Raw genomic sequence first — 17,279 nt, 5'->3', positions numbered from 1 at the left:
CGCCGCTGTCCTCCGCTTACATCATCTCATGCTGATTCATTTTAAAAAGAGTAACAGCTAATGACTCAGTCACTCAGTCTGTGGTCAGTCCAGCCTAGTAACAGTTGTCTGTCAGTAGCAAAAGCAGAAGACGAGACCTTGAAGTAGACAGTCGGGCGAACAGAAGATCCCGATACACATCGTGTCCCCTACAAACGTCCAACGCCGGCTTCTATAAAAGCAATCTGTCTCTAACCGCGACCTGGTTCTGACCTTAACGCTGAAATGCAAAGTCTGAAAACAGAGAACGGGGACAAAATGTTCCAACTTTACAAAATTGTTCTCGCTCTCATGGAAGCACAAGAACACACACATAAATACAGTAATTGTGCTTGTTAAGGAGATAAACTCTGAGCTGGCGTCAGAAGAGACATGCGCAGCACAAAACACGAAAAAGCTACAAGGCAGATAACGTCTGTCTCTCGGAGAGGTCTGATTCTTATTATTATCATAAATTATGAATATTTATAAGCTTCTCTTCATCACTTTCTGCATCTATGACAACAGAACGTGTGAAGTAGCCTGGATGAGCCCATAAAGAGACCGAGAGCTGGAAGGGAAGTGTTATTAACTTCTTAATTTTCTGCAGATGTTTTTTTGGTACTTTAACGTGATCCTGTTTCAAACGGGGTCAACCTTCTCACCCTGCATGTGTGTTAATAAGCAGTCTGGTGATATTTTAGCAGAAGTGACTGAGCTCTGATCTCAATCAAACAGCCGTTCTCCGAGAAGAATTTGCATTTGAGAGAAATTAATGAGGCAGCGGAGAGGCAGTTCACGAGCTAAAGGGAGGGAAAAAGGACATTCTTGAAAAGTGAAATTCCTGCAGAACCAACATGACGTATGTTGTGTGGATTATTGCCGGCTCATAAGCAGAGCTCATTTGTTTTCAAAGCACAGACAGATGACTATAGAAAATGATTTTTTTTGGGAAAAGCCAAGACGTGAACTGGCAACACGTACAGAGAGAACTTCCCCTAAATCAGTTTATGGAATTTGTAATAAAGATCTTCTATAAATCTTATTATTCATATTTGTAATTCAAAGTAGTTCAGATATAAACCATACATGTTTCACATCATGAGACAGAACATTCTGCATTTTGTATTTAGTGACTCCCAATAAAGTTGAACTCTGCACTTAATCCCTGTCAAAAGTCATTTTTATTTCACATATTATGACTAATGTAATTGCTTCATCAACTTCTGATGCATTTGAACAAGACATCTGATGACTGATGACTGGCTGAATGTGTTGTTCTGAATGTGGTTTGAACTTTAGCCCAGTTTACATCTAATGGGACATGTGAGGTTAAAAGTTAAGGACTCTGTTTTCAGCTTAATATTTGTATTTTTGCATATTTTTACATTTTGAGAAACATGTTTAATCATCATTATTATTATTTTCTTACTTTTCTCTTTGCCTCTATTGTGTTTTTTTGTCTTCTTTCTTTGTGCTGTAAAGCAGTTTGGATCAACTGTGTTGTGTGTAAAGTGTATATATATATATATATATATAGTATCTATATAAGTAAAGTTGAGTTGAGAGTCACATGACTTAACCGTCTCACAGGAAGCTACAGCCAACAGCTGGTTAACTTAGCTTAGCAGAAAGACAGTAAGCAGGGAGAAACAGCTGCTTTGGTTTTATATGTCCACAGGTAAACAAAACAAAACCTCTTAAGATTACTGATTAACACTTCATATCATTAGTTTAATGCAGACAAACAGTCAGGTGTCTATATGAACACTGAAACAGCTTTTTCTTGCCGTAATCGTTCCTCTTGTTCATTCTGACCACAGTCTGAACAAAAATGTATTAAAACAGTTTATCTGAAGCTAATATGAAGCTTCAACCGTCCGAATCAAGTAGATATAAATGTCAAACTGTTCCTTTATGAAGATTAAACTGCTGCTTTTTTGGATCCAACAGTATATTAACATGTTTTAACAAGTGGCTCCTCCTCTTCCTCCTCCTCATATACATCCACATCGCTGCTGTGATCCCTAACAGTCGGCTCGACGTCTCTGCTCTGGGTCATGAACGGCCCTCCTGACTCTGAGCATCACCGTCTCTGTCCGTCCTGATCTTTATCTGTCTTTCTGTCGCTCCTTCAGTCCTTCAGAACAAAGGTTCATTAATGTACCTGGCTGCTCTCTGGCTGTCTCTGCTCTCTCTCTGATGTTCCCCAATTACAGCTCGTTAAAAACACTCACTCGTCCGCTGTCATCTGTCTTTCTCCTGACCTCACTCGCTTCTTAACAAACCCTCTCTCTCTCTCTCTCTCTCTCCCCCCTTTCTTCGTCTCTTTTGCCGTCACCTTTCCGACAAGATCGGCCGGTTAATCATCGCAAATATTGTCAATCTGCAGTAAAAAACCTGCTTCTTCTATTTCGTTATTTTATTTTAATCCTTATGTCATCCTCCTGTATCTCTTCTCTCTCTCTCTCTCTCTCTATTTCCTCCTTCAGTTCTTCGCTGCCTTCACCTCCCTGCTCGGCCTCTCTGTACAGAGCAGAATGAGGCCCAGCGCTACTGTTGTATAATGTTATTTACATTTCTTGGCGGTAATTAGGCCGATAGGGGAACGGCTGTGATCCCACAGTCGATTAAGAAGAACAGGAGGAGGGAGGGAGGGAGGGAGGAAGGCGGGGGGGGGGGGGAGCAGAGGGTGGAGGGTGTAGGTAGGACATAGGTCAAACAAAGTGCTACGACTTTTTTATGTAAAGTGATGTCACAGCGCGCCGAACGGCTTCTTGCAGAACAGGCGCGCTTTGGGAAAAAAAAAAGTTTGAATCTCACAAAAACAAATAATAATAATAATATATATATGTATATTTATAATAAATATGAACAAAACACACACACACACACCTTTTACATCTTTGTCTTGAACGCCCTGCATGCACTGCTCAGTGCAGCAGGAGAAACCTGTTCTCGCCTTAACAAACAGGGAGCCGCGGATCATTATGAACATTACATAATATGCCGAAACCAAACAAACAAAAAAATAAAACAACAAACATGCACCGAACTTCTCCTGCAAAAAAAACAAACAACAAAACATGTTTTACATCACTTCTACATGATTTCCAGCATTCTGACGGTTCCTTTTAACCACAGAGGACAAAACTGAGACCAGCTGTCCTTTTATTTATTACCATTAAAATCATAAAAAAACATAAAAAATAGGATGTACAGAATATAGTTCAGCATCTGTTTTTTCACATAAAGTACTTTAATAAGAAAAGTCTTGTTCTGGCCGTTGCATTGTGCAAACATTACGACCTCGTTGTGACAACAGATAATAACTCTTCTCTTAAAGAGCATCCTGTAAAGTTCTGCTCTGGATTATAACTGTTTGGAAAAGTTCAGCTGGGAAAAACGTCCACATTAATCCATCCGATCTTCAGAAAAAGATAATCTACTAACCGGAAAGGCGGATCATTTTTTTTTTTTATTTTGAGATGCTGCGGTGTTACATGCTGGTAGGTGACGGTTGGTGGTTAATCTGCTAGCAGATGTTATAATGATGTATGTTTTGTGCCACATTGTGTGTTTGCTGTTGTGAGATTAGCTTTTCTTTATCTGTGAGAAAGACTTGTTGAGGTAATCCTGGTCTCAGTTTTAGGACCGTGTCAGACTCTAGTAGAGCAAATGATTTCCAGGTTCTTCCTTTAGAGGAACCAGATAAATTAAACTAAAATCAAAGTCCTCTCTGGTTGTGAGAATGAAAACCGTCACCTCCAGAGTCACATAAACATTCTTTCCACCCATGTTTGAACTTAACGTCACTTTTTATTACTTCCAACAGCAAAACTGTACATGAGGTGAATGAGCCTACGACACGGCGGTTGAATTCAGTCTCACACGGTACCGTCATGGTCAAACGAGCTAATTCATTAGCACACTGAGTGGATGCGGATCAGCCGGGGGAGACAGGCCGAGCGGAGCCGAGTGTTATGTAAGTGTGACACCGCTGATTATATACTGTATACAGTATGCATATGTGGGGTTTTTACTGTAATCACAACAAGTCCAGAGCTGTGTGTGTGTTCCAAGAAGAGTCGGGTGGGAGGTAAGGTGAGGCGGTGGTGGTGAGGTGGAGGGGGGGGGGGAGGCAGGCGGATGATGAGGGCGGGGTCACACAGCATATGGAATACACATCATGTCCCTGATAAGGATCAAAGCGGTTATATAAGAGCCACAATCCCTTTGTTTTGTTCAAGAACACACTCCCAACCACCCCTGACGGCCAGTGTGTGTGTGTGTGTGTGTGTGTGTGTGTGTGTGTGTGTGTTCCCATGAGACAAGCAGACGGAGAAAATTAAGAAAAGAAAAAAAAAGAAAAGACAGAAAAAAATAATGAAGTAAAACAGAGGAAAAATGTAAAAATGTCATCTGAGAACACTGCCTCTTTGTCTGTTATTCTCTCTCTCTCTCTCTCTCTCTCCATCCTTCCATCCACCCGGCGCATGTTTGTGTTTGCTTTAGAGGAAAATAACAGGAATAAATAAATTGAACAGGAGACGCCATCGTTAAGACTCAAGCTTTCCAGAACATTCTCAGAAAATAAACAAAAGATGCAGCTCGCAAAACTTCCTGTGCTCGACTCCTCCTCGGACATTTCTGACCCCTACTGATCCCACGCATTAAAACACCAGAGAAAACATTTATCTTTACACTTTTTGTCTCATATTTACCAGAAAACACTTCTTGTTCCCAGAATAATTTCTCAATTCTCGTGTAAAAGTTTAAAAAAAGACTAGTTGTTTCTTGAGAGGAACTAGATGATTCACTGGAGATGTGTTTACATTTCTAAACAAATGGTTCATTATTGACCTTTTTTGCAGATACGTCTTTGATGATCACGCATGAGGTTTTTGAGCACCTCAGTGTAGCGTCATGGTTTTAGAAAATGGCAATGCACCAATTTATTCAAGCGGATGAATCCTGCTGACGTTTCCTCTGACGCCAACATGAACTACGCTACAACTGAGTGATCTGTCATAACATTTGGTCCAGTTATTCATCCCTCCCTCAAGATACGCTGTAATAACTTTGCTGATCCTCTGACTTTTCATCTAGTTCTATCATTATGACTTATGACTTATGACTAAATACCTGCTGTAAACACCGTATCAGCATTTTAGCATCGTCACTGTGAGCATGTTAGCATGCTGACATTAGCATTTAGCTCAAAGCAACACTGTGCACAAGTACAGTTATGGCAGTAGACTCTTAGATTTGACTGTTATTGAAAAGGTTTCACAAACGTCAAAGAACCACCAGATTTTCAGATGGTTTCCTTTAGATTATCTTTAAATTATTATTCTCTAGATTACAGTCCTGGTTAGCACAACTCTGCTAACAACAAGTGTTTTGTTATAATCCGCCGCTGAGGACAGCAAACATGACGCTCAGCTGCAGAAACCTAACAAAAGAAGAGTAACTGTATCTGGGCTGAGAAAGAGTGAAAGAAAGAAGAAGGAGGAAGTAGAAGACACTGAACGTTTCATTTCCTGTGAATTCATCGTACACAGGTAGAACATTTGAATCCTGCAGGAAAATACACCAGATGGCTCTAAAATAAGGTTTGATGTAATGAAATTTTTAAGGATTTTAAGTGATATGTTAGTTTTCTTATCTTTTTGAACAGAGTCGTGCCTTTCACAGGATTGTTATTACAAGTAAGTGTTTTTCTTCTTGGATGTATTTTTAATTATTAATATCACAACTGATATAAAGTCCATCTTAATGTAATCAGTGCCTTCAGCTGATGTACTGATGAGCATCCGTTCATTCTTAAAAGGAGTGATGTAAACTTCAAAGATGTCTGCAGTTCATTTCTTTAACGTTCAGGCTTGTGCAGCTCGTGTTTTGTTGACTGATAAAAGTTAACACCTGTGCAGCCTTCTCACCACCGTCAGGCTCAGGTTGCACTGAAAGGACTTGGCACATCAGCGCAACATGTGGCCTGTTCCTTCAGCAAGTCATCTGACTAGATAAAGTACACACCTGGGAGTCAAACAAACACACACACACACACACGCATGCATACAGTACGTGTGCAGAGCCTCTATACATCCCCCCCCCCCCCCCCCGGACAGGAATACTTACGCAACATAAGATAGACAAAACATACAGTAGCCCGGAGGAGTTGTCGGTGTTAGCAGCGTCCCACCCACGGGTGCCCTTTGTGCGTGCGTCCATCATCGCCCACTTACTGTGTGGATGGACAAATTAGCTGAGAAGTGGAGATGATGAGAGGAGAGCGGAGTGTGAAAGGGAGAGCAGGAAGACTGAAGCGAAAGAGGGGAAAATGGAGCTCTCTCTCTCTCTCTTTCTCTCTCTCTCTCTCTCAGCTGACGGCAGATGTTTCACTGATGACTTCAGTGTTCAGGTTGTAAAATGCTTTCTGGAAATTGTTTCCAGGTTCAAAACATCAAAACTCTGCAAACCGAGGTTGAATTTCCAGCTACAGCAGAAATATCTGCTTAACTGATTTACAGCATTTAATCACCAGGTGTAGAATAAGATGATGATGCACAGCTGAGAAGTGAATGCAAAGCTGTTCTTTTATTATAGTTTTCTTACTTTAAAAAGCCTGTTTTAGATGTTTATAAATGTCCCGGTTGAACTATTGTATTAATAAGTCAGACTTACGGCCTTCAACGTGACCTCACAAGTCTAGTTTTGTGTTTTTGTTCCTGTTTTTTTTTTTTAAAGGTTTTGATTTTGTTTTATGTGCTTTATGATCAAAAAGTTTATTTATCTGATTTATCTGGTTCCCAACATTTTTTTTTTATTTTGACCTTTCAAAATAAAACAACCACAGACTGTTTCATTTGGAGGATTTTTTGGAGGCCAGAGGAGGTGAAAGCGTTTTGTATTTCACAAGAAAAAAAAGTTCAAATCTGGGAAAAGTAGAAAAAAAGTTTGTAAAGTTTTTCTTTCTCATCCCTTTAATCAGCATCAAAACTCTCTAGCACAGTTTTTAATTACAGTTACAGCCAAAGTCAACTTTTTTTTAGCAGTTCAATAGGTTCATACTTCACTACATCTTCTTTCTTGCTTAAAATACAAATTTACTTGTGTAATTTCAAAAGGATTCAAATGCAACAGAGATAGAAGGACTGATACTTCATGGCTTCAAAATGAATCCATGAGAAGCTTTTTAAAAAAAGAAAAGAAAAGAAAAGGAAGAGCTAGAAAACAATCTGCAGTTTTATTTCTGTTATTATATTAATTACATGATAATTTTGAAATTAGGTTTATGGTTTTTTTGGCCTTTTTCTACCAAACATCATTTTGTAAAAGTTTATTTAAAGAGAGAGAGAGAGTTTATTTTTCTAAATCTTTCTCCCAGATTGTGGGTTTTTTTCTTTGGTGAGACCTGACAGGAAGCAACACCTTCAAATGTGGTTCGATGCTGCACCCTGGAGGTGTTAAATATGTTTGCATGTGTCTATGTATGTGTGTGTGTGTGTGTATGTATGTGTGTGTGTGTGTGTGTGTGTGTGTGTGTTCCTACTTTAGTCTGGAAGCAGCAGAAGAGCTGTGTCAGGTAGGGATGTTTTCTAGCCAGAGCCAGGATGCGTTTCTCGGTCAGGGTGCAGTCCACGTCGTCGTCCTGCAGGATCACGTCTTTCTTCAGCACCTTGACGGCGTAAACCTCATCGCTGCCTTTCTGCTCCGCCAGCATCACCTGGACACACGACGGTCAGAACCGAGGTGAAAAAACACGAAACATGACCCTGAAAACTTTCAGGATCTTCCTTCTGTCGCTCGCTGTCACTTGTTCAACTGATTTGTTTGACTTTAGGAAGGAAAAACAGACACAAGCTGATGGTAAACAGAGCTTGAAAATGAGAGAAGCCAACAAAGGTCAAAGGTCACGTGCTCACCTTTCCGAAGCTTCCTTTCCCCAGAACTTTGATGAACACGAAGTCGTGCAGGTTCATCCTCTTCACCTCCGGAGCGGTGTAACTTTTGACCTCTCCGTTCTCCCGGCTTCCTTTACCCTCCACCCTGACGCCGCCTCCGTCACTTCCTCCTCCGTTACTGTCCCCTGTTACCGTAGCAACAGAGGAGGCTGAAGATAAGGGGTGTTTTTTGTGCTCCTCTCCGCGGTGGTCAAACGACAGAGCCTTCCGGATGTTCTCCAGCTCCTTCACATCTGGACAGAAATTTAAAAAAAAATGAGATGAGCTGCGGTTTAAAGTAGTTTAAAGTTTATGTATGATGGTCAAAACTACGACTACCCTGGTCACACGGGGAGGTGGGGGCGGACTTTGAGCGATCGTCTTCTGTCTGAGGCGTCCCTGATAAAGACTGCTGGGGGTCCTGACCCTGAGGAAGCTGATCAAAGACAACGTATCACTGTCATCATCATCATCATCACTAATTTTACCATCATTAACATCATCGATACTCAAGATAATATAAAGTAGCAAATCAAATATCTGTGAGGTGTTTTCTGTTTTAAAAAGTTTATAATTATTAAAAAGAATCTGAAGAAAAGTAGTGATGTCTTCTAGTTTCAGCTGTTTTGAAAAGGCCAGTTTATCATTCTGAGTAAAAGCTTGGGACGGATTTAAATGTGGATTTAAAAATTTATAAAATTATACAAAAAATTATTTTCTTTATTTGAAAGTTAAAAATCCACCATGAAACTTTATTTCTCCTGTTTTATTTTCTGGAGGAAAATCTGCCAAATCTGCTTATTTATTTCATAATTTCTGCTTTTCTGCAGTTACAAAGAAAATGTTGAAACAAAGTAGACTTTGCTGAAGTCAATTTAAATGTTTTCATATATACATACATACATACATACATATATAGAAAATGTAATTATGTAATGCGTCTAAGTAAAAACCCAAGAGAGATTTTGCTCAAACCTGTGGTCGAGTCACCTTTTTCCGTCTCTGGGCGCTGTTGGAGATCTTGTCCGGTGTGACTCCGAGGTCAGAGAGGACTTTAGCGATTCCCCTGGCGTCCACGCCGCAGTTAGGGGCCACATTACTCTCACAACGCCTGTGTACATTCACTTTACACACTGACACACACACACACACACATAGAATAAGAGGCACAGTTAGAGACTTTTCAGTTCAAGTTCCGTATCCATCACCTATCTTGTCACCAAATCCCTTATTTCCTATAACAATATGACCTGAAATATATATATTTTTCCAGAGCAAATAAAAGTGAAAGAGAAAGGATGTGTTTGTGTTGTTATTACCTTTATTAAATGAAGCGTTATATAGATGAACACTGTATCTGTACATACAGTACCTTTACACTGTAGTCCCTGTCGCAGCAGACCCCAGAGCAGAGAGCCACAGTGGTCGCAGAAGGTGAGAACTTTAAAGTTGTGGATGCTGAACATGTGCGGCACGTTGACACTGAACCTCTGAGACCCGACCGACTGCCAGAGACAGAAAAAAGGACAGTTTGAGCGACAAATCTGCAGGAGGATGGACGTCAGTGGGAATCTGAAAAGTACTCATATATTCACAGAACTCATAGTTAAGTAAGTAGGTAAGTAAAGATTTATTTATATTGAACAAAATAAAATTGTTACAAAACAGAAAAGCATAAGTTTAAAAAAGCAAAAGAATTTAAAGGACCAGTGTGTAAGATTTAGCAGGATCCATTGGCAGATATGGAATATAATATTCATAAATATGATTTAATTAGTGTTTAATCCCATGAAAATAAGAATCATTGTGTTTTAGTTACATTAGAATGAGCCCTTTATATCTACACAAGGAGCAGGCTCCCTTCAACGGAGCCCGCCATGTTGCACTGCCATGTTTCTACAGTAGCCCAGAATGGACAAACCAAACACTGACTCTAGAGAGGACCTTTAATGTTTTACATAAGTTTCACAGCCACCGTATGTTCTCCTACACGTCTGGAAGGGGAGTGGTAGTTGGTTGCAATCTGCTAACTCACCACTAGATGCCACTAAATCCTACACACTGGTCCTTTAAGTGAGTTTTAAAAAGTCTTTTTTTAAATCTCAGTCGAGCTGAATAACCTGACAGTAAGAGGTAAACTGTTCCAAAGTTAAGGGGTAAAGACAGAAAAGCTCTGATAACATCAGATTGCTCAAATTCCCTTAAGCAAAGCTTTTTACTGCCAACTGTACCAGTAATACCCATTAGGTGAAGACTTGTGGTTGTACTGGAAAGTGAGTGTTCACGTCACAGTACTTCCCAGTAAGATTAATCACGCCAAATGGAAACTAATGATTGTAATTAGAAACGACATGATTTGCGGTCTGGATTGAACTACAGGTGTAAAAGCAGCCAAACTAAAGATGAAAAGATATGTTTTTTCGTAACATTTAGTCTTTACAGCTGCTCCGTGAACATATTTGGTGCGTTACACATGGCAATAACACTTCTGTTAGCTTCCTGCGGAGCATGTAAACAGCACATTTTATTTTCTAGAAAAGGTCAAAATCAACAATCAGTCCACACTGTGTTGTATCTAATAAAAAACTGCCGGCTGTTGTTGATTCATACCTCCCCGACTGTGTCCTCCTGCTTCTTCATCCCTGCACACTTGGTAATGATCAGCTCATGGCAACGCTTATGGACCACACAGGTGCACACTGGAGGAGGAACGCACACACACACACACACACACACACATCAGACATATGAAACACATTTACAGGGTAATTTTGTGTGTTTTAAGTGCCTCCAGTTGATAATACTGCCAAACATAAATTAAGATGAAGACACATTGGACTAAAGGAATGTAAAGACTTCAAGAGGCTGCAAAAAAAAAAAACAATCCTACCTTGGCACTGGTAGCCCTGCTTTCCTAAAACGCCCCTGAAAGCCAGAGAGAGAGAGAGAGACAGAGAAAGTGTGAGAAAACAAACTTAACTCAGCTGGAATCAAATAAGAATGTGTGTTGTACCAATAATCAAGATGTGATCACACCTGCAACCATTAGTCGATTAATCTAATAGCCGATTGCCAGAAATTAACTGGCAACTATTTTCATTTTAAGTAATTTTTTAAGCAAAAATGCCAAACATTCCTTTGCTTTTCTCTGTTTTCTATCATTGAAAACTGAATATATTTTGGTTTTGAACTGTTCAGACAGACAAAACAATACATTTGATGTCATCTCCTAGGAAATAGTGAAAATGTGCACTGTTGTCACCAGCGCAGGACGATAAGGTGCTGCCCGTTGCTAGAAGCAGGTGAAATATTTATATGTTGCTCCGGCTTTGTTGTTATCAGCTGTGTTTAGAGATTTATTCTCTAAACAGAATGAAGCTTTGCTAGAAAAGCCTTTTGGCCTTCATCCACAAATGTATTAGTTGATTAAATTTTTTTTTTCGTGCCAATTACTGTGGCAGCTTGGAAGCGTACACATGAAAATAAAAAAAATGACTCAATAATCAGTTTCTTCTGAAGGCTGAAAGAAATATCTCTTTACACAAGTCTTAATCTAAAGGTTTAGTGGAAATAAAATTAAGATTATTTACCAGAACAGGAGCAGGGAGGCTCACTATTAGCTTAAGGCGGCTGCTTCCATCATTTACACCAGCATGGCATTAGTGTTAAGAGCAACTGCAACAACTGGTGGATTAATGGATCAGTCGATCAACAGAAAATGAATCACCAACTACTTTGATAATCATTTGTTTTGAGTCATTTTTTAAGACAAAAATGCCAAAATCCTCTGGTTTCAGCTTCTCAAATGTGAATATTCTCTGTCTTTAGTTTTCTATGATAGTAAACTGAATATATTCGGGTTGTGGACTGTTGGTCAGAACAGAACAAGACATCTTTTGGTTGTATTTGGGCTTTGGCAAACAGTGATCAACATGTTTCAATATTTTCTGGCATTTATAGACAAAATGATTCATTGATTAACTGAAAAAAATAATTAGAAGATTAGTCAATAATGAAAATAATTGTTAGTTGCTTCCCGAGATATGATTTAGTGAGACAGAAGAGAATATGAAAGACAGTTAGTTATAAACCAGCTCTTGACCGATCCAAAATGAGATGAGGATCAATCATTTGATTTTCTTGTTAGCTAATTCTGATGTACAACTGTTGAACAACTTCAAAGTTTTACATTAAAATCTAGTTTATTTTTCTCTTTGTCACACCAGTTGCCCTACATAAAAAAAATTAAACCGATACTACAAACGCTTTGCTCCCCTGTGAGGTGAAGTATTTGTGTTCATTCACCGCAGAAACCCGGAACACTGGAGGACTCTATCAAACACAGTTTCCTTGTGATTCTGATTACAGATCAAAGGTTCTTTCAGCTGAGAGCGAGCAGAGCACCGGGGCCACATGGTTTCCATGTGAGTGATGCTAACACAGTTATTGGGATGGAAACAAACACAGCTGGCTTTGTTTATTACTCCACACTTCACATCATCCACTGTGTTTAAATGTAAACAAGACACCAGGTTAGTGGCAGTAATAAGAGAGCACATTAACTTACATGCAGCTTTTTCTCAAACCCCTTCACTATTTATCATTTTAAACCATACCTGGAGTTTTTAAAGTGTATTATTGATATGCGACGCTGCAACCTGAAGGGTATTTTTCTTCGGAAATGTTGTATTGTTCGAGATCAGGCTCTCTAGAAGGATATCACATAGCTTTTCCTACTTTTCTTACTTAGATTTAGTTTTATCAGATGTTGAAATTGTTCTTTTGGTGTTCAAGGATGCATCACTGTAACATGTGCAGTTGTTAAAACCCTGTGAGGGATCTTACTAAGCATTTAAATGGCAAAGAAATGAGGATTTGTCTGCAGAAATCCAGTTGTGTTAACAGGTCAACCTGATTGGGGAAACCAGGTTTTTTGTTTACTTGACGTTTAGGAAATCAGGTTAATGATGTGTCTGTGTGTAGGTGTCAGTTTTAACGGTAATTTTATTTCAGTTTCTCTCTCTTTGATTTAAATTTTCAAAAAAAAAAAGAGGAGCATGATCTATGTGTATTTACCAAGCAGCAACTAGCACGTCTACGGTCTTGAGTACCTTAAAGCGCCACCAACAGCAGCTAGATGCTGTTTCCAACTGACTCCCATTCAAAAAGTGTCAACTTCTCTCTAGAAATACTAAGTCAAATATATTTTTCAAAGAGTCATTATGGTCTCAATCTCTAAATTCAGGCCCTCTAATAAGTGTGCTGGTGGTTATTTTAGAAATTATTGCTCTGTCAATAAGATTTGAAGACTTATATCAGTTTTGACGTCTGCTGTGTGGGCATTGATTGACAGCTGTGATTGACAGTTGGCTCACCTGCTGCTCTCCTCGGCTCCTGGACTCGCACTGAGTCAGACTATTGTTGCAATATTTTATTACTTTATGTCCATCTTTATGTTCAGTCTATGGTATTTACATGTGTTTTTGAGTGTGTGTGTAATAATTATCATAAGGGTGCATGTCCTCACCAGATGAAGTCCCTGCAGTGGGAGCAGTAGGTGGGCTGTCTCAGGTAGGTGGCCATGAACTTGTGTCCGTTGACCTGGTGGACTCTCCGGCGGACGGCACCCTGACGCTTCCTGGGACGCATCCGCTGCCGAAACACACGCTCCTCATTCTCGCTGGAGACAGGCGCATCTAAAATACACACAGTTATACACATTAGTATACAGTGTAATAGAAAAGTGTTACAGTTAGCTATAGCTGCATTTGAAATATGTATATATTTATTTCATTTTAAAAACCTCAAACTACTCAGACTTTCTGTTATTTTGTGTGTTTTAAGATGAGGAACCATCATAAATGAACACATGCTTTTGTGAGTCAATCAGACTCTCTTGTCTTCCTCTGCAAGGAAAATCTGCACTTCCATCATTTAGCCACTAGATGGCGGCGACACTGTGTGGCTCAAACTGAGAGTGTGGGGTCATCTTTAGTGATAAATCAAACACTCTGCTCTTTTCTTTTTCACGCAGCCAGTCACAGTGTCTGATTGTGTCTCTCCTGCTCTCTCTGTTTAATTAAGGAGGGTTTTCCCAGTGGAACAGCAGAGAGTTTCAATTACTGTCTAACCCTGCGCTCATTACGCACACACACGCTACCTGGGGCGAGCAAGTGAGAGAGAGAAAAGAGAGGAGGGGTGACTTCAGAGTAATGTAAATTATGAAGAGTAAAAGGGTGTTGGGAGGAGAGAGAGACGGTCTTGGATGAAGGAATATATTTTGTACGAGACATAAGAGAAATAAATACACACATGTGAGCACACACACATACTCAGCCTTTTTTTTTAATGAGTCAGGAAGCTGATATCAAAGCCTAACTTTACTTTTAACGTTAACGAACGAAGAGAAATGTCCTCCCCTCGTCCTAAACTGGCCCTAAATCAATGCTAGAGTACTTCCTTGTTCTATGAATGACGCGGTAAACAAGTTGAAGCAGCAGTGTCTATGTTTGACTAATCAGCAACTGTCATCCCTGCAAACCCTACCCTCATAAAGTTCCTGTATTTTTGGAAAGTACTACCCTCAGGGACCTTTTTTGGGGGGTAAAACATTCTCCCTGGAACATAATTCAGACCCTGGACCCTCCAGTGGAAACACAGGTAGGGGAACTGAGTTCTGAGTGAAAAGGTTGTTAGTCCCTGCGGAAAGTTCCTGCCGTCAAAACGCAGCTTATGACTTGAATTTTTAGTACCGAAATTTTCCTGTTAACTAATTTATGTAAAGCTCTCACTGGTTGCTGAGTGTTTTTCTTAAGTTAACTGTTTTAAGTGGATCATATAACTCTGACTGCAAGCAACACAAATGTAATCTGTGATAGATACACACTCACCAAATTAGATACTGTTAGAGAAAATACTCTGTTTTCTTTTCAAAAAAATCTAATTAGACAATGAGTGCAAACAGTGAAATATTGTTTGTAGACATGTTAAAACTGCTGTAAGGTTCGTCATGGTGAAACATCCTCAAGATGAGTAAAGAATCCCGCTCCACTCAAAAATGTGCTCTGCTGATTGTCACTTCAGTTGTTGATGTATGAGCTTCATTGTGTAGAACGATGTATGTACTGAGTTTGACACTAGAAGACTTCATCTGCTGGAAGTGGAAAGTTTCTCTGCACTCAACAAAAAATCAGAGTTTTGATTTGTGACATCATAAGTCGTTTAAGGCAGACAATAATTCAACTACTATATATTCAGTTTATGTTGTTGCACCAAGAATGTTTATGTCAAGTCATACTGTCAGGTGGTCTGCACATCTGTCCATTCAGAGCAAAGCGTTTCAAAAACTACTAGCTGGATAAATATGAAATTTGTTGCAGATATTTGTGTTCCCTAGAGCAGTGATTTACAACCTTTTTCCTTAAGCAAACCCCTATTTTACCACGAAGTACACTGCTGACCCCTGACAAACTGACGTATTTTATGGATAACTCATATATTTGATGCATAATAAAATCAAATAAGAATTAGTAACTGTACAATAAACCCAAATAGTGAACTCAGTACCTGCAGGAAGTTTGTGTTAATGGATGAAACAGATTATTTCCTGTGAATATTGCAATGAGACGAATTTCCCTTATATGTTTAGGAACCTTTATACAATTCTATGTCTCTATTATTATTTTTATTATTAGCCATTTTAAAAACTATTATACTAATACTAGTATCATACTACGTACTTAATAGGCTTCTTTTTGAACCATTCAGTTGTCTCTTCTCCCTGATGCTTGGCCATTGTTCCATTAGCTTGTTGGTTGTTTTACCTGCGTACTCTTCTAATTCTTGCTACATTAGCTTAGCAGAGAGTGAAGGCTGAATAAAGATTGTGCTCATGTATACACCGCGCCCTTATCCTCACAAGATATTTCTACACAGAAATTAATGAAATGCTCACACATAAGTAGAAAAAAGTCTTCTTACACCACTTAAAACCAAGAGGGCCTTGCGACGCCCCATGATGCTTTGGCGACCCCTTTGTGGGAGTTGGGACCTCCAGGTTGGGAACCAATTTTGGTGACCCACTGATCTTTCCCTCCTGTCATGTTAAAACAAGAACTTGTACCCATAATATATCATAATCAAATGGACAGATGACCGTTAACTTTGATCCCCGGAGGATGAACTCTTCCTGTTTCCTGCACCTTCAGGATGTCTTTTAGCTCCACATCTGTTAGGACTCTGGGACTCATCATTCACTCTTTCCTCCCTGTCATGTTCTGCCTGTCTTCAGTCTTACTCCTCCAACCCCTTTGCTATACGCCATCACCATCACCATCACCTAGCAACTGACGGCTGCTGCCTAGCAACAGTGTTAGACATAGCGTTGCACATTGGGGAGGTTTCAGGGGGTCGGGGTGGTGGGGTCTGTGACAGACATGTTGCTCCTCTGTGATGTCCTCACCAACACCCCAAAAGTAAAAAAAAAAGTAAAATATCAAAGAGCTCAGTGCCACACCAGTGTTTCTGTAACAAGCTACAAGCTGCAAACACAGTTCACAATGAACACGTTCACCTTTATTAATCCATAAAAGCACCAAACAGACTTTAGGTCTTCAGTCCTGCTGGCAGACCCTCAAGGCAGCAGTGTTTATCACACTCAAAGGTACTAAAGTGATGGACAAATGATGAGAAACAATACCTGTGCTGCCAAACATCACTATCTCACTGGTATTGTCAATACTGTTCCATAATTTAGTTTAAACAGATGTGGTTTTGCTTTCTACATCAAACTAAAACTATGGATTTTTTAAAAACATCTAATAATGATTGTTACCTTAACTTAAAACCTGCATTGGCCATTTGGGAGCAGCGGAAACGAGTAGTAAACACAACATCAACATATTTTCACCTTTTAAGTTGATATGTTGAACTTGTAAGCAAACAGTTGCCTATTTCCACATCCAGCAGTTATGGAGCAACATTATCATTCATTAGGAGTCGTGTTTCTGTCCACTAGTCCAATATTCACTCTCTTTTAGCTCTGTTTTTGCTCTCTACCAACTCCTGAGGGAAATATCTGGCTCTGTAGCTGCTAAATGCTCCACTATGTTCATCAGCTAGTCTACAGCTAACTGTGTCTATTTGCTGTTTGGTGCTGAGCAGGTAGTGTACAGTGGCTTTTTAGTGCTTTTCCTCTGAAAACAGCTGCCTGCTGCAGTCTAAAACAACACTATCAGATTGAACCAAGCTGACAGTCATTGATAATTCTCTGTAGGTTCATCAATACAAGCCACGCACAACACATTACACACCGTC

At 39.7% G+C, this 17,279-nt stretch overlaps 1 protein-coding gene across 3 annotated transcripts in view; it reads right to left on the bottom strand.

The window, feature by feature from the left end:
- Positions 1–17,279, bottom strand: part of LOC122996962 (protein kinase C epsilon type-like) — a 117,565-nt gene that overhangs the window by 52,608 nt on the left and 47,678 nt on the right. For 2 of the 3 annotated variants that reach the window (XR_006407119.1, XM_044372794.1), the window contains exons 3-10: positions 13,492–13,660; positions 10,855–10,889; positions 10,575–10,663; positions 9,337–9,469; positions 8,940–9,097; positions 8,304–8,400; positions 7,947–8,218; positions 7,574–7,747 (exon numbers count right to left, since the gene is read on the bottom strand). Coding sequence is in view for 2 of the 3 variants with exons in the window: in XM_044372794.1 (XP_044228729.1) it covers positions 7,574–7,747; positions 7,947–8,218; positions 8,304–8,400; positions 8,940–9,097; positions 9,337–9,469; positions 10,575–10,663; positions 10,855–10,889; positions 13,492–13,660 (1,127 nt within the window). In the remaining variant the exon portion in view is untranslated. The remainder of the gene's footprint in view (positions 1–7,573; positions 7,748–7,946; positions 8,219–8,303; positions 8,401–8,939; positions 9,098–9,336; positions 9,470–10,574; positions 10,664–10,854; positions 10,890–13,491; positions 13,661–17,279) is intronic. The other variant, XM_044372795.1, reaches the window with a different exon arrangement.

This window comes from Thunnus albacares, chromosome 14, assembly GCF_914725855.1.
Source record: "Thunnus albacares chromosome 14, fThuAlb1.1, whole genome shotgun sequence".
Lineage (NCBI taxonomy): Eukaryota > Metazoa > Chordata > Actinopteri > Scombriformes > Scombridae > Thunnus > Thunnus albacares.
Note: the sequence above shows the minus strand (reverse complement) of the source record. Positions and strands in the feature narration are given on the sequence as shown.